Source organism: Falco biarmicus, chromosome 4 (assembly GCF_023638135.1).
Source record: "Falco biarmicus isolate bFalBia1 chromosome 4, bFalBia1.pri, whole genome shotgun sequence".
NCBI classification, from domain to species: domain Eukaryota; kingdom Metazoa; phylum Chordata; class Aves; order Falconiformes; family Falconidae; genus Falco; species Falco biarmicus.
The window spans coordinates 44,184,978-44,210,806 of NC_079291.1; the positions used below are offsets into that span (position 1 = coordinate 44,184,978).

At 43.8% G+C, this 25,829-nt stretch overlaps 1 protein-coding gene across 1 annotated transcript; it reads right to left on the reverse strand.

Annotated features, from left to right (window-relative positions):
- Positions 1–901: 901 nt before the first annotated feature.
- LOC130148991 (uncharacterized) lies at positions 902–23,263 on the reverse strand. The gene is made up of 6 exons (XM_056338200.1): positions 23,134–23,263; positions 22,471–22,797; positions 21,661–22,227; positions 12,504–13,042; positions 11,143–11,209; positions 902–6,290 (listed from the first exon to the last, which is right to left on the reverse strand). Exons 2-6 carry the CDS (start codon positions 22,592–22,594, stop codon positions 4,771–4,773), a joined length of 2,817 nt encoding a protein of 938 aa, XP_056194175.1. The 5' UTR covers positions 22,595–22,797; positions 23,134–23,263; the 3' UTR covers positions 902–4,770.
- Positions 23,264–25,829: the final 2,566 nt, after the last annotated feature.

Consider the following 25,829-nt stretch of genomic DNA (forward strand, 5'->3'; position numbering starts at 1 on the left):
CAGAAGAACAGGGGCACCTTTTGATCCAGCCTGGAGGAGGACGGTTCTGTTTTCAGCAGTATTTCATAAACACTTTTCTCCTTCCTCTGAATTTCATCCTTGGCTAATTTAGGCTAGGTTAATGATGTTTGTAATCCCCTTCTTATAGGAATTATTTCTTCAAGCCCTTTGAATCAGTACAAATGCAATTGATGAAAAACACATAATGTAAAATTCCTCTTTCTTGCTTTTAATGGAAAAGGCCGAAATAAATACCAGTTTGGTCTCAAATTGTTTTTTGGAGGAATCTGTCTCAAAATGATTTCTAAACAGAGGTCATTTGACAGAACCTCTCTTTCATTCAGACCTCACAAACAGTAACACCTCCAAAAAGAAGAAACAGTTGTACAATTTAAAATAATCATGAAGAGTTTCTACTGAGAACACGTGAGCTTTAACTTGCGCAGACTGACAAAAGCACAGCTGTGCTACTGCAAAGGTCTGATCAGGACCCCCCACAACACTGTCAAAGCTTCCGGGTATGACAACGAGCCTAGGAAGCACCAAGGCAGGACCAATTTCTTCTTTTAAAAATATGTATTCTCATTTTTCTCCTCTGTATTACTACGCTGGTAGCAATGACCAAGATAAACCATACTGCTCTTTTGATACAAGCATGTATTAGTATAGTAGCATCAAGTGCAATTTTCATCTTCTCAGACCTACAACAGTGGGAAGATAAAACATGTAGACCAGATGATCTCTAGAAATTTGTACTATTAGTGTTCTTGTTTAGTGCCACTTCAGCAAACACAGGTAACTAATTCAGGTAACACCTGTGAAATCCTGGCCCAAAAAGAGTCAGTGGTAAAAATTACAACAGCTGCAATTAGTCTTTCTCAGAACAGAACAAAAACACCAGTGAAGCCTTATTGGTTTATTTCAGTGAAGTTCTCTTAAAACGTATTACAATATAATATTAACAGAGGCAAACATCTAACCAGTATTTTTAAAACAAGGTAATATTTCAAAGTAAGAAATTTCATTAAAAAAATCACCACTTGAAACTAGTGGCATTTTCATAGTGTATTGCAATCTGCAGAACACAAAACAGAGGAAGAGCCCACAATATTAAAATAGACTTACCATATTCTGCCCAGTTTTGACTTCATAGAAAGCATAAAAAATTTGTATAGGTAATAAAAAATATTCAGGTAAAATCTTTGAACTTGCAAAATGTTTCACAATATAAAACAATGCAGGTTTTTGTAAGCAAAATCCTTTTTCCTCTTGCATGAGGAGCAGGACTATACAACCTAAATTATTTTCCTTCTGTAACGGTCAAGTTTTCTATAACAACCTGTTGGTTATTAGTGAAATAACCACCTGTCTTCCTGGATGTATTAACTTCAACTCTTTCTGCACAGCTGGATTCTGCCAGGCTCATACTTACTCTGTTACTCCATTAATACCTCCATTAGACACACTCTCTGGCAGAAAGGATTGGAGAGACTGTCTCCAGCTATTTTAACCATATTCATGAATGTGGTATCAAAAGATGCAAAAGAAAAAGGTTTTAAATTAATTCTGTACTTCACAGTATTATATTGTGCTACTAATAGAAAGAAACCATATGCAAAAAAAAGAATAAAAAAGTTCAGATGTTGTAAATATAATTAAGATATCTGTCAATAAAACATGCAATTTATTATAGCAAAAGGGGTAATTGCCATGAAATTAGCATTCATTGTACATTGTCTGATTCCTGTTCAACTTCATCTTATTTAGGATCATAGTGCACCACTTAATGTTGCATGGTATGAAGCAATATATATCATTTTCATAGATGCAAAGGCTATATACTATGCCATTAATTAGGCTATCATAAATCCACAGATTCCAACACACTCACTCCAAATTCATGTTACTACGGCCAAGGTCAGTGAGTGGCCTGAAGTATGGATTCAGGCTTTTTTTTCCCCTGAAAGGGAGAGATGTAAAAGAAGTTCAAACGATTGGCCTTTTCTTGCTTGAAATCAGGCTAAACTTGCTGTAAGTTGCAATTAATACTACATATTTAGTAAGAATTTTTTCATCACAAGTACCTTATCACAGACATTAGCAAAACAGTATTAGATGCATTATAACCACCACATGGATGCAAAATACTGCATTTCTGCTACTGCGCATCTAAAAATCTATTCTGAATTTAAGGGCAGTTATAGGCATTCACCCCAGAATCCTCCAAGAAGATTTACTACGTTGAAGAATTCATACTCTGAAATCTCTCTTAGCTGTAATAATGTTCACTTGTACCTCCCTGGTAGTTTCTCCATCCTTTAATAATGGTGCCTTTAAATGCAAGTACCGTCAATGTGCATATTACTGAATTTGAGCATCAGTCTTTCCATATTCAGGCAATTCCACTGGTAACACAATCTCACTCAAATAAAGCATACTCACAGAAATAATGTCATTAGATTTGCTACATGCTATATATAGGCAAATGTTTATTATATTCAAATAACACCTGCACTTTGCTGAAGATGTACCAGATTATGTCTAACATCAAATTCTGATATCTGTTACCTGCCACAGAGGTTTAAATCTAGAATGACTCTTTATACTGGGAAGTAGCAGCCTTTAACACAACTGCATAGCACAAAACAACACAGGGAAAAAAGGGGTTATGTCTGTGAGAAGGTGACTTTCTTAGCTGCCTTTAAAATCCTAAGAGTATCATTTTGAGCCTTCTCCAACATTATCTTCCCCTGAAATCTTACCTTAGAAATACCCCGGATCTGCTTTCTGCAGAGCTCCTCTTACATCATGTGCATCCTTCTGCAGAAAGCAGATGGACGTATCAGAAAACTTTAACTGCTGTGGCATTTCATCTTTGTTCAGTCTCAGTAGACTTCCAGAGTGAAGCACCCAGAAAAACTGCTCTGCTCCTAGGTAATGCAGTTCTTCTGTATATAACAGATATACACGCTTCTCATTCCAGAAGTCTTTCTCTAAGAAAAAATATCCTCTGTAACAATAACAGTATTTTGCAAGTGTTGAACACCTTTAACATTAGCTTTAATTCATCCTTCCTTGTGACCCTGCGAGAATGAATGACAGTCTGGCTGAACACAGGCACCGAGATGTGTGTCACAAACATCAAGGGTGGGCAGCAGGATTGAACTTACTGTGGAACTTATTCTGGCTCAATGAGGTATCTTGTGATGGACTACTTAGACTTTGCAGCTGAAAGCAAGAAAAACTCTATTTGAACCAAGAGAACAATTTGTCCTAAGCATGCATCTTTGAGTATAACCTTGAAGAAAAAAAAGACGATGGAAAAATAATAGTTTAGGACACAGTTATAAAGTTACAAGTAAAAGCAGAACCACCATACAGAAGTCTTGCACTTGGGTTCATTCTTTTACAGAAAATTATAGGAGGAGACTGTACAGTAAAACAGCGTGACAAACTCCAAAACAGGTGAAGAGCATAGGAAAGTACATATATTTCAGATATACATACTCAGACAGTCACCTACATTAAAGTTGTACTGTGCATAATATTCCTTCTTTCAGCAAGGTTAATGTAAGACAGCCTGCAAGTGCATTATAAACGTCCCACTTCTATAATTATATATGTGACATACATACATCTATGTATAAGAAGGCTGGAAGGAGTTGAGGGCTACATGACAGGGCATACCATTTACTCCTAACAAAATAAATGAGAAAGGAAAGTGAAGCAGTATTTGTGGAGGAGAAAGGAGAAAATAAGAGAAAACACTCTATATAGATTAGAAAAAGAATGAATAGTTTGATGGAAGAGTTGGAACAAAACAAAATTCAGCGTCCCTGAATATGCCATTTCATTGAATAAACTGAGTGATGTAATAAGACCAAAAAAAAAATCTTTTAAAATTAAGTACCTGTTGGGCAAAATAAATATGCTTGTGAATGGTGTTCCTTTTTGGTCAGAAAAATATTTTGTCATTTATAAGGAATGGAATAAAAATTTGTTTCATTTCCAAAAGTCTCATTTTCAAGATGTTCTTTTAATACTCATTTCTTGTCTCCTAGCCTTCCTTCTCACCTGCAACTCTTCACAGGCAAAACTAAAAGGGGAAAAAGTCTTCCCAAATTATTTAAATGTAGATTATTTCCAAATTAATTTAGAACAGTTATTAGTTTCCATGGGGTTTGTTGTAAGAAGTGTTCTATCTTTGACCCAGGTACACTTCCATAATATTAAGCATGTATACTCCAGTGTTACCATATTAGCACCTCTAGTTTGAGGCATGTTCTCCCCATTTATAGAAAGCACAATATTTTACAAGATGTAGACAAATTAGCCTCAAAGTGCTTCTAGTCTTGTTATTAGCCTGTTCCAGTGAAGAAACTGAAAGCAGGCTTCCTTTATGTGGCCATGCTGCTTTCAGTTGCAGTACTAAAACGTATGTGTTTACCCTCACCTGCAATTTTTTGTGGTCCAGAAATAAGCAATTTGAAGAGACTGCTTTATTAAAAATAAAACCGTTTGATCTGAATTCAAGGTTCCCCTGCCTGAAGATGTTAACAGAAGTAAAATATTGGAACACCGAAAGCCCTTTTTTCTTTAAATACTGATGTTTCAATTAAGATTATATTTAAATATTCCTATAACTGAGACCATTTTAGTGGGACAATGTGCTCATGTCAACACATATAAGGTGTCAAATATGTACAGAACCAGAGTATAATCCAAATACAATTTAAACCCCAATTCTGTGCTAACTTCACTGTACAGAAATTAAGAGGAAATCCATAAAATAGATATACTGGTTCCATGTTCATGAGTGATCTGATTGATCCTTCCACGCACACAGTCAAGAGAAACTGATATTAGTGTTCCATTACGTACTTCAAAAGATGCACGGAGGGACACACTGGTCCATATGCTTCCCTCTGGCATCTGACCTCCAATCTGCTGAGCAATTGCTGTGGGTTGCATGTGATCCATGGTCAACTGATTGAGAGTCATTTTGAGCACATTGCACGAGTGGATTAACTTTAAGTTAAATGCAAGGCTGGCAACTCCCTTCTCAGTGAAAATGAAATACTTCTGAGCAAGCTGTCCAGAAGAAACCAGCTGTATCTGCTTCTCATTGGATGAGACCTGGGTGAAATCCAGTAATTTGTTTCTCACAGCTCCAGTAGGCAGACCTGTAACAGAAACTGTGGCTGATATGGCACTAGAAACTGCTGAAGGGATCCAGATGAGGCTAAACATACTGATTCCAGAACTATCTCCAAAATACCGAACATTACACTGTGCAGGAGAAAGTATCTCAAAGCTTATGAGATCTCCAGCCCCAACTTTTGTAGCCCCAGAAGCAGATATTGATGTGTCTCTGTAATTTACCCCAGATTTAAATACATTAATTAATTCTCTGTTGGTACCGTTCCTATTGATGTAAGAAATTAAGGAGAAGCCCTCCCGGACACACGTATGACCCATGGAATACAATGCTTGGTGGAACACAAATTTGACAACACCGGTTTCAGTGAACTTTATAGCTCTGCCATCATGAGATAAACTTAGCATGTAAGGGTCAGAAACAGATATTATTTTAAAGGCAGGTCGATAGTTGGTTTGGTAATGCATTGCTGTTGACATCTGTGCACTGAGTGCCACAGCACCTGTGTCGTGGGACAACCAAAACAAACTGAGTGGGGTATTAAGATCATAAATATTTAAGTCTTTACTTTGATTGCAGAATTGATTTGGGCTCCTCAAATACACAGAAAGAGTTTGGCTGGGCTCCACTTCAGCAGCACTGCTTAAACTAGTGCTCTGGTAATACTTCCCTTCTGGCTGTTCAATGCGAACACCGCTCAGTTCGTAGCCTTCCTCACTGCCATTGAGCTTTAAGGAAAGTTGCAAAAAATTCCTGCAGTTGTGCTTTACTGCAAAATTGAGGTCAGTCCACAACAGACCATGCTGCCTGAATACCAGGCTGTTATCTTCAACAGATAGGATTTCACACGGAAACCTTCCCTTTATCTTCAAGTCCAAGCCAGAGTAGACCTGAGAGACACCAGACTTTACAGGAGGTAGAATGATGTTTGCAGCCCAAGACTCTGAGAGCTTGTTTTCACTAGTTGCTGAACAAACCGTGTCACTGACAGTGGAACAAGGCATGGCCACAACTCCATCTTCACATTTTAAACACGCTTGGCATTCCTGCATTTCCTTATTAAAGAAATATTCCTCTCCACACATTCCCAAAGCTGCATCTTTCTCAGCAATTCCAAGGCATCGGAAACCACCTGTTCACAGGAAATGGACAATTTTTATTGAAATATCTTTAAAATACTAAAAATAAGAAGTCTACAGCTACACATATCAAGTATCTTTGATAACATCCAATCATAAGGGAGAAAACAATGATGTTAGAACACTTTGTGCTATTAAATGAGCCTTGACAGCAAACAGAAATACTAGGCGTAACTCACCTTGTCCAAGCCAAGTCCAGCAGTTTAGAGCGGGAAAGGAGCTATACTGGGGCAATTCTAACCAAAACCTGTAATGGATCAGACACAATGCTACTGCTCCAAAGATGCTCCCTTCCCTTCCTGAGGTAAAGGGCATGGTGACTAACTGGTGCACTGAGCAGCAAAGATATTTTCAGCTGATGGAGAGTTCCCCTATACAAGGAGAAATGTGCACTGTCCGCCCAGCCATGTTATGGTACAGCTCTGCTGTAGCTGTGATTGCTAAAGCAGTGCTTTTCAACCTAAGGGCCATGCACCCCAGCCATTCTGTGTACAGTTTTGAAAAAACCTGGAAGAGACAAGTAGGAAAAACAAAATAGTAAAGCCTGCTGTTTAAAATCATTATGCAAAAGTCCACACATTTAAAAGGAGGAAAATCACTGCCCTAAGACACAGGACAGCAGTGGTTGTGATACTCTGAAGTTAAAATAACACACTGCTGCAAACAGCAAAGAGAATATCTAAAGGTGCCATTTGAAATTACTTTATTTGACATAAAGCAATTTTGTGCTGTTAAATGGTACACCATGACCTCAGTGGATCAAAGAATGCACACCCAAAGAGCAGGTTTTAAAAACAGCCTGTAATTTTCTATGGCAATTTTCCAAGACCACTGCCAGCTGCCAATGCCTCCAGCTGGAGCGACTAGTGCCCGAAACCTTTGTGCACAGAGCCTTCAGGATCTAAATCAACACAAAAGATTTGAGGCACCCTAGAGAATAACCACTTGCAGTTTGTGCCTCAAAGCTTAATCACTAGTGCACTTGCTTCTGCTTTTTTACCACTATAATCAAAACTTAATAATCATCTTTGTTATAGTTCTTAAACATCCTTTACTATCTGAATACTGTGTCATACATTTGCTTTATTTATCAGCTGAAAACTTGCTATATCTGGTCTGGGATTTGCTCTTAGTCTGGGAGTAGGAGCATTTGACATGGACCCCAACAAGCTATTTTTCTCTACTGCTAACCCCAGGGTGGAGCTGGCTATGTGGACGGCTGATGCAGGCAGAAAAGCACACCACACATACTGCAAACTGCAAGACAAAGCAGTACACATGCACCTGGCCCACAAGGGAGGTCAGAATATTGGCTAAAATTCACTTCTGATACTACATTATTCAGCAGAGAACACCAGAAACTGTGTCAATTTATGCAGGCTTTGTATATCACCCTCATATCTCTTTGTCTATTTGTTTCATTTACTTAAGCAATGATTCTCCTCTAACACTGACATGTAGGACTATACAATTTACGATGTGAGAACATTCTTTCTGAGATCAGGTATTATTTTCTCAAAAGACCTCACTGCAGAACAGTAAGATTCTTCCATTTGAAAAAAGTCATGAGAAACTTAACACTTTTTGTTCCCCCTGAAAGTGTCTGGCTTTTTTTTTTACAAGAAACAAAAGCCAAATAAAAAAGACCAAATTTTTTTAACTAAGAACATTCTGGAGAGAATACAGAAAAAAAACCAAACAGACAAACTTTCCTTTTGAAATCAGTTTTAACCATGGTGTAATTGCTCACATGACACTTAACCAGTTCTACTTCTCATAGCAATGTCTCCCCCTTCACTGAGAACCACTGGATGGACTGCTGCTGAGTGCACAGATACACCTGGTTCACGTAGCAGAGAAGATCTGCAGTAGTACCTAGAAATTTTTTATGCTATTTGCTTCTTTAAAATATTTGAAAGTATATTTAGAGATTTTTATAAATATCTAGTTTTACAAAAACATGTGGTGACTAATCTCACCAATTTGCTGTCTAGTCTTTTATTGGTTAGATCTGCAGCAGGTGTTCCCCCTGCATGTACTTCAGACAGGTGACTTCAAAGCAGCACACAGGCCACTTTGTCTTGTGGACACGGTGGCAACAGCCACATCCTACCCTTTGCCCAGAAGAGGTCAAGCAGCAAATGACAGCCAAACATCAGAAAGCCAGCACAGCAGCATGCTGTGACTGCTTCCTACTTCTCTTTACTGCCTGACCACCTCTCTCCCACCTCTTGTGGGAGTCCTGCTCTGGGCACTGCTGCACCCGTTTTAACAGTGAGCAGCCCAGCTGTACTCAAGCCAGTTTTATGAAAGTGAGTGCCTTTGCAGCACATTCACCAGCCCTCATCATCCGTGAAGGCCTGGCAATTGCAAGGTAATTAGGGTAAGTCATGCATACATTTTTCTGCTGTTACTACTCATAACTGCCTAATGCAAAGGTGACATTCAAGCAGATTAAGTATGGGAATCCATCTCTTTTTAAACATTCTCTGTCAAATTCGGATCATCACAAATCAACGTGGCCAATTACAAAGGAGGGCTATCTGTCCACGTTCTCATTCCTCTTCCCCCTGCATCCCACAGTAAGTTCTACAGTAAGTCCTCTTTAGCTTGCATGGTATTCTGGGGAGAACATCTCTGGTTGCCTCCACTTGGTGGGTTCACACCAAAGATAACAATCTGACCACTCCCACATGATTGTCTAAGAAGGAAATGATGCACTGGATTCCATTTTTGCTGATGAAGTACCTCCAGCTGTCACTTCTCCTTGATGACTAGCCTTTAGTCAAATAACCTAACAACTCTCATCCTAGATAAAAGCAAGAAAAAACAGCACGGAAGAAGGAATGATGTAGAGGAAAGTAAAGGACGAAGAAAGAGAGGCTTCTAGTCCCATGGTTCATTATTGTTATTTGCTCTGTCTCCCTTCACACTGTACAGTGAACATGAGTTGCTACAGATGCAACAACCTTAGCGTGCAGCTCAAGAAACCACATACAACATCTGCAACTCGTATGTCAGATCACATCCATATCTCTCCCACATTACCCAAAACAGACATGCAGTTTCAGCCTCCCTTTTGACATGTTGATTGCACTTGTATGAGATAATGAGCTATCATGAGCAGAGGACTGAAAGTAGCAGTCCTCTCTAACAAAAAATAAGAAGAATGCTCTCTTCCATGACAGGCAGGGATGACATTGACAGGACATTGATTCCCGACCCAGGTGAATGGAACTAGTTTGCTTTCACATCTTTACAAACCACCATTAGGAGAAGAGGAATCAAGGGAAGAGTCCTTTCCTTTCAAAGACATCGCTACTGCCTTTCTGTGGTCTGACACACCACCACTGTCTGTATGCTTCTTGGCAGTATTTTGCCTTCACTTACTTTTCTCCAGCAGTTGTACAGAGCCACTCATGGTCTGGGTCCCCCCACCACAGAACCCACTGGATAAATTCCTTACAGCCTTCCTTCTCCCACAGACTACACAACACCAAATGACTACCACATTGGTGGCTCTCCTTTCCTAGGGCTGGGGCTTCGTGGGCTTCCTTCCACAAAACCACCAACTCAACCAAACCCAGTCTGACATAAAGAAGAGACAAAGCCTTACACCCTTCCAATGCTCTGTCTCAAATTTTGTACCCTAAGCTGTCTTGCCTCTAACTGCTCACCACTAAGGCTGTCTAAAAGTGTCTCGCCTCTTCTTTTGTAAGGCTGATGGTATACCCTCTACAGCACTCACCACATAAGGGACACTAAGTGCTCTCTTCCTCTAGTCATTTTCAGTTTCCTGTGGTGTTTGTAGTTAATGTGGTGTTTGTAGCAATACCATCCAACCCACCACAGTTCCTGCCCAGAGGATGCTGGGATAATGTAAGTGAGCCCATGTCCTCTTTTAACCCTTTCCCAGGACCAATTGCCTCCCACTTTTTCTCCATCAGTGGCAGGGCAGGAACAGTACAAAATCACTCATAATCAGCTGAAAACAGCCCTTCTCCCTCAGACAGACACTCTTTTTGCAAGTAAGAAGTCTAGAGGAGGAAAAACATAAAACCCAGTGAAGCTCTCCCACAGTTATTTGACTGGGAGCCCTTAGGTAGAGATCACAGCTGGTGAAATGCTCTATTTGATCACAGAATTCCTTTCAATATTTTTTGGCTGACCAGAAATTAGACAAGTAAAAATAAACCTAGCACCTGGACATAATTTGCTCAGTATGTCTATTAATTTTGCTCTTTTGTGTCCGACTGCCATGAAAAGTAATGAAGGCGAAGTCCACAGTACAGAACTTCTATCAAATCTGTTCTTAAATGCCTGAAAAATTTCCCCAAGCCCCTGCAAATGATGGAAACTGTTGATCGTTCCTCAGTATTTGACAATATTGTTACTAAAGGAGAATAAGATTGATGAAGGAAGGCCTTATAAGAACCTTCATTAGATCAAATCAAATATCTACCCCAGCGCAGCAGAAGGAAAATGACAACTATTTCTCTCCATTAGGAATAATACCTTTGATTTTGACCCCATTTGCACCAGCATAAGTAACTGGTGCAATAATAATAAGCAAAAAGAAAGTCAGGTCATAAGTGAAAATTAAAACCTAAACATAAAAAAACCCCACAGAAATAAGGTAAAAGGGACCATCCGACAGTCCTAGTGGATATTATGTCCTACATAGCCCACCATCAACTCACAGCTGAGTGTTTTTCAACCCCTTTGATTCCAGCAAGCCAAGCATGTCATTACTCACAAACATACAGGCCTGAGTTCCTGTCTTTCTGGCCCGTTTCTGAAGACCTAATTATCTTCATTCTTTAATTACCAGAGAATACAACTTACCTGGAGTATTCAGGCACTTTATTCTCTCGCCACAAATGCTTGGAGATTCAGTGCATTCATCTCTGTCCTGTAAATCACAAGAATCATATTCAAACACTTTAATGCAACAACTTACAATGTGAAACAGGCACTTCTTCAGGCTCTGTGACACCTGCCAGGAAAAGGTATATGTAGGGTGAAGAGGGGGCTGATCCCGCAAGCATGTTAAAGCAAGACAACTAATTTTGGATTTGTCACATGTTTTAACAAGGTATCCAAAAAGACTGCGTGGTGTCCACAGAAAGCTAGTAGCGTGCAGTTGAGCTAAATGGATCGGTTATACAACTAACGCTTGTTATGATACATGATCTGTAAGACCATACCACATCCTCCAGAGCGATGCATCACTCAGTTATTACAGTGTCCTTAAGACCAACTGAGACAGAGTTAGGAAAAGCTCCTAAAGACATTTACTCTGCGAGGGAGGTGCTAACCAAAAAACACACAAGAAAGGTAAATGATAAAGTAGTTTTTCCTGTTAACCAGCCCTCCTTTCTCCTTAAGGCAGGCAGACAGGAAAGAATAACAGGCTACATTTACATTTAAACGCTAGCATTAAAGAAAACTGAGACTAGCAGAGAGGGAACCGGACAGACTCTCTCAGGTTGTCTTTCTTGGTATCTTGGGCTTAGGTCACACCTGTCAAACAAGACACTGCTTTACATATCAAGCTCTCCATGTATTTTAGAACTTCTAAACAACAGAACGTGACTGAAGAACCAGCTTATTTTGCTTACATGCTGCTTATGTATAGTATAATAAAATGTGTTTTATAATAAAAAGTATTTAACAGTTAAAGCATCTATGTTCCATATTTTTGTATGTGTTCACGTTACGTTTAAGCTGGAACCCATTTTTAGATTTGTTTTAACTGATAACTTTTATTTCCAAAATTATAAATAAATATCTGACCTCTAGTTTTGCTTAGTAAAGCTTTCCTCTGCTTTTCACAGATGTCTAGAAGTTTCTGTAGAGTGGACGGGGATTAAATAAACAAATTTAGCATGCATAAGTATACATGTTTTAGGATGTCTTTTCCTACCATGATGAAAAGAATCGAAGTCCTGCCAGCTGTCAGGTTTGGGAAAGCGTCACACCCAATGGGCACAAACTAGTGCCCCATTTAGAGCAGTAAATGGTAAAGAGAAAACCCACAAAAAACTTCAGGCAGACTTTGAAGTGCCATAGACACGTTTGGTAAAACACATGCTTCAAACCGGATCTTTCTAGCTCTCCAAGTAGTTATTTCCAGAATATTATCCCAGCATGTCCAACACAATACTTCATAAGCAATAACTGAAAAATACAGGATCATATTTCACCTGGCAAATCCGATCAGAGTTTGCAGAACACTCAGCCATTTGGAAAAAACCAGCAGGACACAATGTGCATTTTTCACATTGTGAAGGTGTCTTTTGGAAGTTGCAAAATTCATCGCTTTCACAAAGGCCACAGTCCAGCAAAGACTCCCCAACGTTAATCACTTTTGCATCCACTTCTACTTTATGCACAGAGTATGACTTTTGGAGATGATTTCTGACCTGGTTCTGAAGTCCTTGAAGATGACTTTCAAAATAGTTTTGAATATCTTCTTGCAAACTCTGAAATGACATTTGCTTCACTGTATCAAAAAGCATACCATACTGGACTTTGATCAGGTCCATTTGCTCATACATTTTTCTTTGCTGTTCGAGAATCTCACGTTGCTGGCTAACCAATATGTGCTGCTGTTCAGCAAGTTTTTGCTGCAAATCGACAATGATCTGTTGTTGGCTTTTTAGCATTTCAGTAAATTTCTCATGCCCTTTTGCAAGGTGCAGCTGTAGTATTAGGGCATCTTCAGATGGAACTTCATTTTCTCCTGAAATACAAATGATCAATTATTGTCCAAGAAAAGTAATTTTCCAGCTTGCCCCATTACCTCTTCAAAGGATCTCAAATTTTAAAAAGTTGATGAAAAATCTCAATAAATTCAAGTCATGATTATAAGGCCAGTTCCTCTACTATCTTTGTAGCCCCTTCATGGGACCACAGGGTCTTCCCATTTCATCTGCAACAACATTTATAGTTGTAGACATTAAAGAAGTCATAATCACAGCCCCTTGCTTCAGGGCATAAATTAATCATTTATATTATGGGGTTCCATAACAGAGTGATCATTCCTATATACATGTTCAAATACAGTAAAGACTAAATGGTCAATTCTCACTGTAGAGGCAATAAAATGAAGTGATAAAACTTGCTGAGAATGCTAAGCTATTAAGGGTAGTAAAAGTAAGGTCAACTGCAAAGAGCTGCAAAAGGTGTCTATGATACTGAGTAGCAGCAATGAAATGGCAAGAAGAAACTCAAAGGAGATAAAGGTGAAATCAAGGCACCCACTGGAAGAAAAACCCTAAACTTTTCATATCAGATGTTGTACTTTTAAGATTATTATTACCAGTTGGAAATTACATACATCTAGATACAGATGTTGGGCTACAGAGCCACGTAATCATCAGTGCAGTGCCCAACATGGGTCTAAAAGGCAAATAAAATGCTAGGACTAATTAGAAGAGGAATACATTAACAGAAAAGAATGTATCATTATGACATTAATCAATAGAGCATGTTTAATACAGCATGCAGTATTGCTTCCCCATGTCAAAAAAGGGCACAGAACTCAAACAGTTCACAAAAGGGCAGCAAGGAAAATCTAACATATGATACTGCTACAATATGAGAAAATAGGTAGGACTTTTCAGGCTCGGGCAAACAAAAAAATAAGAAACCAAACTACTGTGCTATATTACAGGTGTCCTAAAGACTCTTCGCTCTTTCTTCTAATACAAGAATTAGGGGACATTAAAAGTTTCAATACATGTTAAAAGTTCAATCAAGTCCAGAAAGTTTCTAGCTCAGTATATAAGATACAATCAATTTGGGGCTAAAAGCTACATAGACATCAATCATGTTCAGGAAATCTGAACAACAAACTGCCAGAGCTGGGAAAATGATCTAGGCAAATATCATGCCATGCTTTCCACAGTATCCACTGCTAGGTGCTGCCTGAGAGAGAATCCTGAATCCCATATGGTCACTCACCTGTTCTTATGCAGCATTGAATTTTCTTTTTTTAAGTTCAAGGATGAGACAATGAAAAAGACCATAGCCAGTTCCTGTTTACAGTTCCTACAATATTTTGCTGTTTAGTTACTTTTATTCACAGCATAAGGCACACATTAATATTTATTTTTCACTATTCACTTAAATATTAAGGTAGTTTGCAGGATCCTGGACTTGAGAAAGTGAAGACCAGGATCCGGGAAAGCCCACACTCCCCATACGAGTTGAAAATTCCAGATTTTTAAGTATGTGGCAAATTATACCCCCAGATCTCCTTCCATCTAACGTGAACAAGTTCTGTGAGAACCAATGTCATCTGATTTCTGTGGATTTGTGTCTTCCATTTGACTGGCTAAATAAGTAGCACTCCTTCATTACCCTTCTTCAGAATACAGAGCAACAACCAAGCTGCTTTTGTCCTACCAGCTGAAAGGATTAACAGCTAGAGGCAAACTTTCAGATGCTCATATTCCACTCTTTCCTCTTTTGAATCACCTCTTACAAAGTTTATACAACTTTGCCTACTTCTAATACCTCTGCTCCTTGTCAAATTTGACTGAAATCAGCTCACATTTGACAGATACTGGGCAGCAAAAGAGTTACAAGAACTCTGTGACCACCTATCAAGATTTTTCATCAGCCTATAGAGGCTCCACTTGTGCTTGAGGCTGGAAAGACATTAACAAATTCCTTTTCACAAAACTTTTGCTCTCAGAAGTCTGGCTTACAACTGAGGATACAGGCAGTACAGCACAGGTCTTTGCCAAATATTTTGGCTATATAAGTGATAACACAGTGCAAAAGGACTACACCAATGCATCACTTCAAAGCAGATGGGAAGTCTGTGAGGAAAAGGGTGGCCCTTACCTGGCTAAATAAAGCATATGCACCTGAAAAATAGCTGATCAAAGCTGGCATATTAAGGCTTTAGCTACCATGTTAACTACCATTACTTAATTGTTTCTTGGTAGATCTCCCTGTAAGTTTTCTTCATCCTCCTGTCCCGCATTAATATTCTTACATGCTGGGATCACACATGAGAACAGGGCTCCATGCTAGTATTGCAATATAGTTATCGCTAAATATAATATAAACACAGTAAATAATGAGCACAGTATTCTTGTACTATCAGAAAATCTAACATCTAAATGCATTCCCCTAGAAAACTGCTACATTGTACTAACAGCCATCACATTTTCTGTGGAATGAGCTGTGTGTGTGTCTGCCTTTACAAGTAACTTCAAAAAGAAAAGATCTTGTCTTCATGCTTGAAACTGTAACAAATACAGGTTTATAAAGAACAAACAGTAATGAAAGTAACAGCATCAAACTCCCCCTTTCTAGGCCTTTTGACCCTCTTTCTCAATGAAACATGAAAAAAGAAATAACCTTCACAGGAGTGAGGAAAAGTCCAACTGCACCGCCTAACAGTCAGCCCAGGGAACCACCTTGGGGGAACTGTGAGAGGGAGCGAATCCTATAGTCAAGGACATATTACCAAACCATTTTTTCCCAAAACCACTTTTCCATCAGTCCTCAGTGGCTGAGATTCAGGAACCAACAACAATAACATTTTGAATTATTCCAGCCATCACAAATTTATTATAGGTGGGGAGAATATAGTCTCTTCTAAGACAGGGTTATTGAGCTCTTCTCATCCTGGGAATCTGGGCTTTTCTCACTCACACAAGCCAAATTATTAGAGCAAAGAAAGGTTAATTAAAGCCCTGATTCAGTAAGAGACAAAGTAGAGCTCACTTTTAAGCACACACTTAAGGAGCATTGTCTTCCACCAGTAACTGCCTGACTTGCTGGCAGTAACAGCTATAATTTTAAGTACTGACTGCAGTGAAGCCTACTCACATGATGGACCGTCAGCTTTCTATTATATCTGCCCTAAACCACCTTCCAGAACTTTGTAACAACAGCTACATTCCAGTCATTCAACTTAGCTTTGCTCCTTTGGGCTGTCTAAAGCTCAGCTGGTGATAATACAAGGCCTAAAAAAATCCTTTGTGACTGTTATTTTCTCTCATTTTTATACATTTTGCAGTAGTACGACTAAACTTATGATTACTGGTACAAGAGGCCCTTCACTGCACAGTACAGTCAGTGCTACAGGCAGTTCCCAATGCCAGAGCAACAGAGAGGGTAACAACGCTCTTGCACAAGAAAGGACTCTACTGAAAATAAACTGCATTCAATTAAGCAGAAGTGGTATCTTGTTTGCCAGAAGAACTCTGTAGTAGAAATCTAAAATAGCTCAGATGCAGAGTGCGCTAAATGTGGCCTTGTTTCTCTCCATTCAACTATACAAAGGGAAGGCACAGTGAATATGTCAGATGGGGATGTCACAGGCATGTCTAAAATTATAATTCCACTGCAAGTGATCTTCACACATTAGTAGATGCCAGCAATCCCACTTAAGGACCTTTCCACACTGCCCAGACAACAGGTACACCCACTAGCAACACTCAAATGTTCTCACGACCACAGATGCAATATTACTTTCCTTGCACATGCACACCACAACCAGTCATGGCAAGGTCTGTTTTGCCCACATCTATTCCATGCTTCCAGGACCAATCCATAGTTCAACATATTATCACATACGAACCTCTGCTACATTTCCCTAGCATGCCTGGGAAGGACACATCACCCTGAGGGCATGCTGCAGGGGAAAAAGTAGCCCTCAGGCACAGTCTGACACTGCATAAAGAGCAGAGGCTACAAGTCATCCTACTGCAAGGAAGGGAAGGTGAGATCTTGATTGAGACCTGAGAGCACAGGGCCATCTGACAGTGCCAGTCACTCCTGGTAACCACAGGAGATGACAGCAGTGGGCTGCAGGCACTGCTTAGTGCACAGATAGCAACAGCATGAGAACCTACAACCTTGTTCACCAGGTTTCGCCAAGTATGAGATGTGCAGCTGCACATTATTTTGCCCATATGCAGGTAGGTGTTCACAGCTGCAGCAAAGTCTGCCCAAAAGAAAAGAACAGAAAGATGGGTCTGATAGGAAAAAATAAGGATTTAATGGCAATTAATGAATGAGGAGAGAAACATGGAGGAATACAAAATAATAAGACAACAAAAATAGATTCTGTGCATTTCTTCTTTTGGGACACCAGTCTTTCATCTGAAGGTGTACTCACTATGCTGCTAAGAAATAGCAGCGACTATCTTGCAAAGGAACGGGCTCATTTGACTTCAAAAGGGAGTACAAGTCTGCACTCCAGCATCTTCACCTGGCCAACAGAAGTGGTGGTTCAGCTGCAGTTGGCAGGAGCTTTCCAGATAGTAGCTGTGGCGCTGGCAATACTGGCTGAAAAGTTGATGAAGCTGTTTGTGTGATCCCCACAGAAGGGCTGTGCTGGTTCTGGCAGGCAGCTGGGTGAGAGTAAGTCACCTGTCTCATGCAGATGAGCCTGCAAACACACAGTGCTGGGAATAAAGTAGAGCCCCTGATACTGGCCTGTACCTTGGAGGCCTGATATCAGACATGGTCTTCAGCAAGCATTCAAGTAGACTGAACCTCACAGGAATGGGGCCACACAACAGGTTGAACAAAAGATTATTCTGCTCACCAAAACACAGCCTTCACCAGGTAAACTGGAGGGAGTTCTCTCAGTGACTGAAGAATCATTGCAAATCTCCTCATGCACTGTCACAGGCCTGGCAGTCATACGCTGGGGTGGACTCCCAGGTCTCCACCTGTGGATGGTGAATTAATACAGGCAGGAAAAATAGCCTTAGGCAGCATATTCCAGTTCCCCTACTGTCTGAGGAGATGTCAACAGCAAAGAAACACCCCTTGCAGCTGGCCTAAAAGTGCGACAGAAGTGTTCCCCTAAAAACGAGAAAGATGGGAACAGTCACTGACCTATTTCTTCTTAAATAGATGGTTTCCTCTGTTTTCAGCTACAGCACCTTAGATGTGAAACTGAAAGGCTAATTCTTTCTTCCACCAGGAATTAACCATACCTTTATCCTTGATCTGAAAACACTGGAAATCTCCAAGACGAATTCTCTGCACATGGCTGTCAGAGAAACCTCCTCTTTTGGGGTGACTGAGTAAGAGTTAGGTGTATGGGTAAGGATGCAGAGGTGGCAGATAATCTGTCATAAATGTGTTCTTTCCAACTGTGTGACGCACTCCTGGAGGCTAAAATAAATGTATGGTTGCCTGGGCTGGAAGCACACACCTGCGCTGTCCATAAAACGTATAGACATCATTGTGCAGTATTGCAAAAGATGTGCTGTGCACAGAAAAAAAAATACGGTGGTATTTTCTTTGCCTTCTGCTCAGTTAAGTCACATGCTGAGCACACGGAGCAGCCTCATCTCACAAGACACTGCAAAGAGGACTGGGAACACTGTACACTCTGACTAACCTCCAAAATCCCAAGAGCTCAGCTAAGCCTGTCTGCAGCATATTCACTGTTGCACTCAAAAGGTCCCTAGATTTCCTTCAGAGGAACTCCTGCTGGTTCCCACACGCTACTGACCACCACAGAACAGAAAGTTCTCGCTGAATCTGGTTCTTCTCCATTAAGTTACATCTGTGCTGCACATCTGTAAGACAGATTCCTGCCACACCTGCATAATGAGATTTATCCACAAAATTTAACAGCAGGAAAGCCACCATCTGCACCACACAGACTAGGCACAGCTCTTGAGTGAGCTCTCAAGTCTCCCCTAGCTGGGCTCTTTAGAAGACTTGAACCGCAGTATGCTCTTCATGATCCTTACCTGCATTTGCCCTGTCACGTTCACTGCATGCTGTTTGAATAACATCTCTCCCCGGACAACTGTAAATGCATTTCCCCTCATTAGATGTCTGATTATCACATTATGTTGTTCTGTTTGTTCTAGGTGACAAGCCATGCTGGAATTGCTACGCTGAACCATGCTCATTTCCAAGACCCACCACTCCAGCTGCAAATGAGGAGCAAACAAGGTATTATCTGCACTAACGCAGGAAACCCGCTGACCTGTGTTCAAAAGAAGGTCTCAGGCAAACACAGAGAATGTTAAGAGATTGCAGGCAGAGCAGAATACTGGATGCTTATTTGTAAACTGACTCAAAGGAAACCAAAGACTGTCAACATGGCTTATTTTTTTTGTTCCCGATGGCAGGAACATGGAATATCTGCTAGATGTTGATGAATCCAGTATGCTATTCTTCAACTCCTAGGAGAGAAAGCTGCCTTGTGAAGGCCTGGGTCCAGTCTTTGGAATGGGCAAAACATATATATGTTCTTTGTCCAGTCTGGAGAAATGTATGTCTACAGTAGGTCTCACACACACCAATTGCAGCCATGATCACTACAGCAGGCCTGGGCATGGGCTGGTGCTAACCGATGTCACTCACTGGCCACAAGGCAGAAACAGTGAGAGGGGAGAACTTCTGAGGGTGCAGTTGTCCTCATCTGAAGAATCTCTCTCACACATGGAAGCTCATGCATTATCACAGGTTTGTTCACTGTGTGTTTCCACGCTGACAGTGCCTTCCATGAGATTATGCGATTTAGTGGGGAGCGCTGTACGCTGCTTTCCCTGCAACATACAAGATGCTTCAGCCTGCCACAAGAAGGAGATGAATGCACATATCCATGACTGCCATGGCCATAAGGTATAATCCATTCTGGATGCACTGAAAGATTTTCTTAAGGGAAACATCTAACTATGCTTCCATTCCTCCAAGACTTCACCTGGCACCAGGCCTGCAAAGAGTGTAAAATTGAAAAAGTACAGTGAACTCTGCATCAAGTCTCAAAAAACCCCAGCATCTTCACTCTCCAACCCTTCTGCTTTGATTTCCCTTACCCCATTTTCCCCTGACCCACCCATGTCAGAGGGGACCGAGGACCTAACCCTAAGGCCTAGAAGATGAAAGCTGCATGCAACTCACCATGTTAGCTGAAAGGGCTGATGGTACTGGAGACTGGGCAGCACAGACTGATCCGGGTCCTCTGAAGACAGCCAAAGAATAAGAGGATGTTTGGAGACAGGTCGTACTGAGCCAGATGCTCTTTGCAAGACTTTCATGGAGCTCCAGCAAGTCTGCTTTCAGCACCATCCAAGAAGGATTAGTGCCTTCTGTCCATGCAGAATGCTCTGATTATTTGCCAGGACTTGTATTACACAGAGATGGATTTCGGTAAGGACAAAAACAATGCAGATATCCTGGGTTCTTTCGCAAAAGGGGGGCATGGAAGTTATGATGATAGTACAAAGAATGTGCAAAGAAGCAGAGAAAAGGGAGGCTAACCATATTGACTTCTCTGTTTTCTGTCCATCTTTGGTCACAGAGCATACAGAGGTTCTGTAAGACGTCTGGGAGCAACATCAGGCAAGATGACGGTTGACAACATCACTACACCAGGCATGGGGTAGGGGGAATCTCAGCTCTGGGACTGGAACTGCCACTAAGTGCTCAAGTCTGCTTTGGAGGAGATGTCACTTCACTAAGTAGACACTGGTAATGAGGTCTGGCATGTGCTCTGGTGTCTGAAGCAGCCACAGCCCTCAGATTAGCCTCACAGATGTGACAAAGTTTAAATTACCATCTTCATGCTTTCCATTAGCTTTTAATGTCAAGGGAATAAAATAAATCACCCTTCCTCGTACATTTTATAACTTTCAGATAAGGCATTAAACCAGAACCCAAACTGCTTTGTGGTCACTCAAGATCTGCTGATGTGTTTCATGTGGGTAAATCCACATATCCCACACAATTACACAACACCTTCTGCTGACCTGTGAGCATAACCACGGACATACCTGGCTTCCTGCAGGGATACCGAACTGACCAGAGCTGTGCTCTTGTCAATCAATAGACAAGTGCTCCAAATGATGCGCAGCAAGAGCGGCTCTGCAACTGATTTTTTTGGGTTTTGGAGGGTTTTTTGCTGGCTATTACAGCAAGATAACTTGTCAGCATGTTTCTTACCAACAGCACCATCCTGGGTGTGGAAGATACACGTGCCCCACCAAAGCCTTGTATGATGTTGCTAGAAATGTAAACCGCCAGAAATGCCTGAGTGTGAGGAGAGAGAGTTAGAAGTCTTACATGTATTTAAAAACAGCACTAAAAAAGGTGTTGCCACGTTTCATCTGTAGGTCTCTGACACGGACAAGTGCATATGGAGGGGGGATGAAGGGGAGGAGAGGAGGGAGCCAGGGCAGCAGTTCCCCACACAGCACGAAGGCCGGTGCTGGATTTGCCCCCCGGTGCTCCCAGAACGAGGGGGGCCGGTGCAGCCGCCCGGGCTCCCCGTGCTGCTGACGCCCCTCAGCCCGGCGGCCGCAGCCCTTGGAGCCCGCCGAGAGCCCCCCCGCCGCCCCGGCCCCTCAGGGCGCCCCGCACCTGGCTTGACGTCGCAGGTGAGCTGCACCCCCAGGGCGCCGCCGCCCCGCTCGGGCGCGGCGTAGGCGAAGTCGTCCCCCGCGAACTGGGCGGCTCTGTCGGCGGCGCGCAGCAGGGCGGGCTCGGGGCAGCCCTCGGCGGGGGCGGCGCAGCCCGGGCCGCGGGGCCGCGGGCGCAGGCGAGGCGGCAGCCGGCACTCCAGGCCCTGGCAGTCGCGGCGGGTGCCGTTGGCGGCGCAGTCCCCGCCGGGGCAGGCCTCGGGCGCGCCCCCCCTGGCGGCGGGGTGCGTGGCGCCGGCGGGCGGCGGGGCGGCGTGAGGGGCGGCGGGCGGCGCCTTGCCCTGCGGCGGGCGCAGCGGCGTGGCGGTGTGCAGGAAGGAGCGCGCGGGGCGGCCGGCCCGCCCGACGCAGCGGGCCCCGCGGCAGGGTGGCGGGGGCGCCTCGCCGCCGCCGCAGGGGGGGGCCCGGCAGGGCTCGGCGGCGGCGCCCCCCGCGCCCAGCAGCGAGAGGCAGACGCCGAGCCAGCAGCGCGCCCACCACAGCCGTCTCCCCGGCATCTCCGGCCGCCCTGCAAGAGAGGAGAGGCGGCGGCGGGTCAGGGGTCTGCCCCTCTGCGGGGCGGCCCGAGCCCGCCGCTCCCCCCGCCCCGAGCCCGGGGCGCGCAGAGCGGCCGGCAAGCCCACCCCGTCCCCGTCCCTCGCTCCCTCGGCTTCGCAGGTCCCGCCGGAGCACGCCAAACGCAGGGAAAACTTTCCACGCCGCCTCCCCGCCCCGTCCCGTCCCGTCCCTCCCTGGCGTCTCCCGGCGTCACCTGCGGGAAGGTGCGGGGCAGCGCCCGGAGCAGTGAGGCCTCGGGGCTGGGCTCCTCGGGGCGGCTGCCCGCAGCGGGGACTGACCTCCTCCGAAAGCTGGAGGGGAATGGAAATGTGCAACATTCCTGGGGCTTCGTTAGCATCAGATTTCCCAAGCGCCTCCCTTTAACTCCTTCGCTCCTCCAGCCCCTCCCGGCTGCCCAGGGCAGAGGAGGGGGCTGCCCCGCGGCTCCCGCCGGCGCTTCCCGGTGCTCTCCCAAGGCGCCCGGGAAGGATGTGTACGCCCCTTGAAAAGCTGACTTTCAGTCCGAGTGGTTTTATTTCTCCTGAAAAAAAAAAATACCCCAAAACAACAGGAATAAAGTAGGTGCGAGACGCAGTTTCCAGTAAAGAAAACTTCACGCGGCTGGAAAAAGTTATTGGCAGTTTGGATTTTTCGGTTCTCGCTTTGACCGCCAGGTACCTACATCAAAGATAACCGCGATCGGCAGCTGGCGTTTTCTCTTGGGCTGCCTATCGCCGCAGCACAAACCGAAGCGGGGGGCTGATTTTGACTTTAAATCAGCCTTGCGGCTGTGGCAGTGTGTAGTGCTTTTTGATAAAGCAGCTTTCCTAGACCCCGTTCTGGCAGCGCTCACACCCAAGTGTGAGAATCAGCATACCTTTCAAGTGCTCCGAGGCGTGAATAACTCCCCGCAGCAGGAGCCACCTCACTTATCTAATCTCTTCCACATGCTACTGGGGGAAAGCGACACCAAGTATGTGTCCACTTCAGCACTGACTGCGGGGCCGCGTTTTGTCTTTGGGAAGTTGGCCAGCACAGATACAATAGCTATGGAGAGAAGAACAAATACAGAAAATACTGTTTATTAATTAGCTTCAGCTTCCTTCCAGCCATGGGCTCACACACACATAAACCCCCTCAGAGTATCTTTGGGATGCTATCACCCAGTCCCTTTGCTATCACTTACACAGGAAAGAGGAGAAACAGCACACTCTTCTTTTTTTCCCTACAAATTTTATTTGAAACTAGTTGGTAATCTCCATTTTTTTTTAATCTAGACTGGCTGTTTTACTGTTTCCCTTGCTACAGAAAAAGCATACCAAATACATCACTTACAACTAGTTGGCTGGCCATTTTTTGACTAAGCATTATTTCTTGCAAAAATACGAGCTGGTCAAAACTGAAATGCTGTGCAGCAGCAGCAGCTCCAGACACAGTGGGGTGGTACCCCCAGCTGAATTCTGCGGGGCTGGTGACCTGCCAGGTTGCATCGATCCTGCCTGGGGCAGGGAAACCTGGAAGCCCTGCCAGAGTGAGTCCTACATGAAACACCCAATAGTTCCTAGACTCTGCCCTGAACTTCAACTGAAGTAGGACTCCGGGGTCAACTACTGCTGAGAGCTGCTAGGTTTTCCTATGGTTTCCAATACCTCTACCACAAACAGACGTGAAATAAGTAGAGAAAAACCCTCACAAGCTGCCCCTCCAGGGAATCCACAGCCCAGCTGTGATAGTATGGTGCTCTGCGTGAGCTATTTTTTTCTTATGAATGAATACCTCTGTATTTTCTCAGGCTCCTTGATAGGTTTTGCAGCCAATGCATTGCTACCACAGTGGTATTATTTTGGGGATCCATGCCAGTGCATACAAAGCTACCTAAGATGCAAACTCATCTTTGGATCATCTTCAGAAATGACATAGAAAAGCTATAGAGTTTGGGATAATTTCCAGAACAGCTACACCTGCAGGCTAATAATCTATGAAATGACATGGGACATGATGTTCTCAGTCACAGCACAAATCAAGAGCAACTCTACTGAAATTGAGGTGTTTATGTACTGCTGGGAAAAATAAGAACAGAATTTAACTTCAAACCTGAAGCTTAATAACTATTTTTTGCAGAAAAATAAAAAGCCTTTGTACAGTCAAATACTGTATCAGTGATAGTGCAAACAAGAGTACTGATTCATGCATTTTGACTTTGGAAGTGCCTATACTGCAGAATGCAGCAGTGTGAAATGCCAGCATCAGTTTGACAAGCAGCATAAATATGTGTATGCTATCCCTTGTGACTGAGAAACTGTGCATCAGTTAAATGGGGGGAGAAAAAATAAAGAAAATATGTTCTGCTGATATCTAGTATCTGGCATATAAGCTATATGACACTATTTGCAGGCACTGTCTACCGCTGCATAGGTGCCACAGAGTCACCCAGCAAACTTGCCAAAGATCCACACTGAAGTCAGTGACTTGTAAGTCAATACACATAAAACAATACCTACCCCACACTTGCCGGTTTTCCCTGCACAGACTCTGAGTAAGCAGGGAAAGTCCATACTTCACGTGTTTGCAAGACGGTTTGGTGCGAGGCATTTTTTTTTCTCTCCGTGGCATTTTGCAGATTGGCTGTGTTCACTAGCACAACAGGGGTGGCTCAGATCAAAGGAGGAAGTAAGGAGGCTCCTACAACCACACCGTGTGCAGTCTGAGGAGGGTACTTCAGACTTCGCAATGATTAAACTTCATACAGAGTTGGTCTGGACCCCTACCTCTGCAGTCAGGCGCTGGCTGGTGCCCATTTGGCGTCTGTCCAGAAAAGAGCTTATGTGTTAGGTTCCTCCAAAAGGGAGCCCCTCTGCAAGCACCAGAACTGAATGTGGTAGGTGAGGAAGACTAGGGTAACTGCTTCAAAACTGCCCTGCTGCTCCAAACCAGCTCACCAACCCAGAACGAACCCCAAACTGATTTGCTTAGCACCATCTTCAGGTAGACGCGGCAGCTCTAGCTCACCCCATGCAGCGGGAGGGGGCTTTGCCCGCCTCGAGGTCCACCTCACCGAGGCCGAAGAGACCCTTTAGGGAGGCTCGGCACCTCCCCGAGGCCCGCCGGAGCGCGGCGGGGGCTGACGCCGGCCCGGGGCGGCAGCCAGCAGGGGGCAGCAGGACCCCGCGCCCGCCCCGCAGCCCCGCCCCGCCCCTGTGCCGCCCCCGCCCCGGTCCCGTGCTGCCCCCGCACCCCCACTGTGCCACCCCCGCATCGCCACTGTGCCGCCCCCGCACCGCCCCTGTGCCGCCCCCGCCCCAGTGCTGTGCTGCCCCCGCCCCGGTCCTGTGCAGCCCCCGCATCGCCACTGTGCCGCCCCTGCCCCGGTGCTGCGCCTCCTCCGCACCGCCACTGTGCCGCTCCGGTGCTGTGCCGCCGCTGCCCCGGTGCTGTGCTGCCCCGGCCCCGGGCGAGGCAATCGCTCCCCCCGCCTTTCCTTTCTGATTTTGCTCCCCTTGGCCAGTGGCTTGGGGTCTCTCGAGGCCCTACAGCGGTACCGGACCCCGAGAGGGGACACCCGGGAGGAGACAC

Excerpts from the sequence above, each read along its gene's own strand:
- LOC130148991 (XM_056338200.1), bottom strand. The coding sequence starts at position 22,594 with ATGTTGCACATTTCCATTCCCCTCCAGCTTTCGGAGGAGGTCAGTCCC. Across the intron at positions 11,210-12,503 it reads ACTCTGATCGGATTTGCCAG|GACAGAGATGAATGCACTGA; the intron begins GTGAAATATGAT and ends TGTGATTTACAG. Across the intron at positions 6,291-11,142 it reads AAAGTGCCTGAATACTCCAG|GTGGTTTCCGATGCCTTGGA; the intron begins GTAAGTTGTATT and ends TCCTGTGAACAG.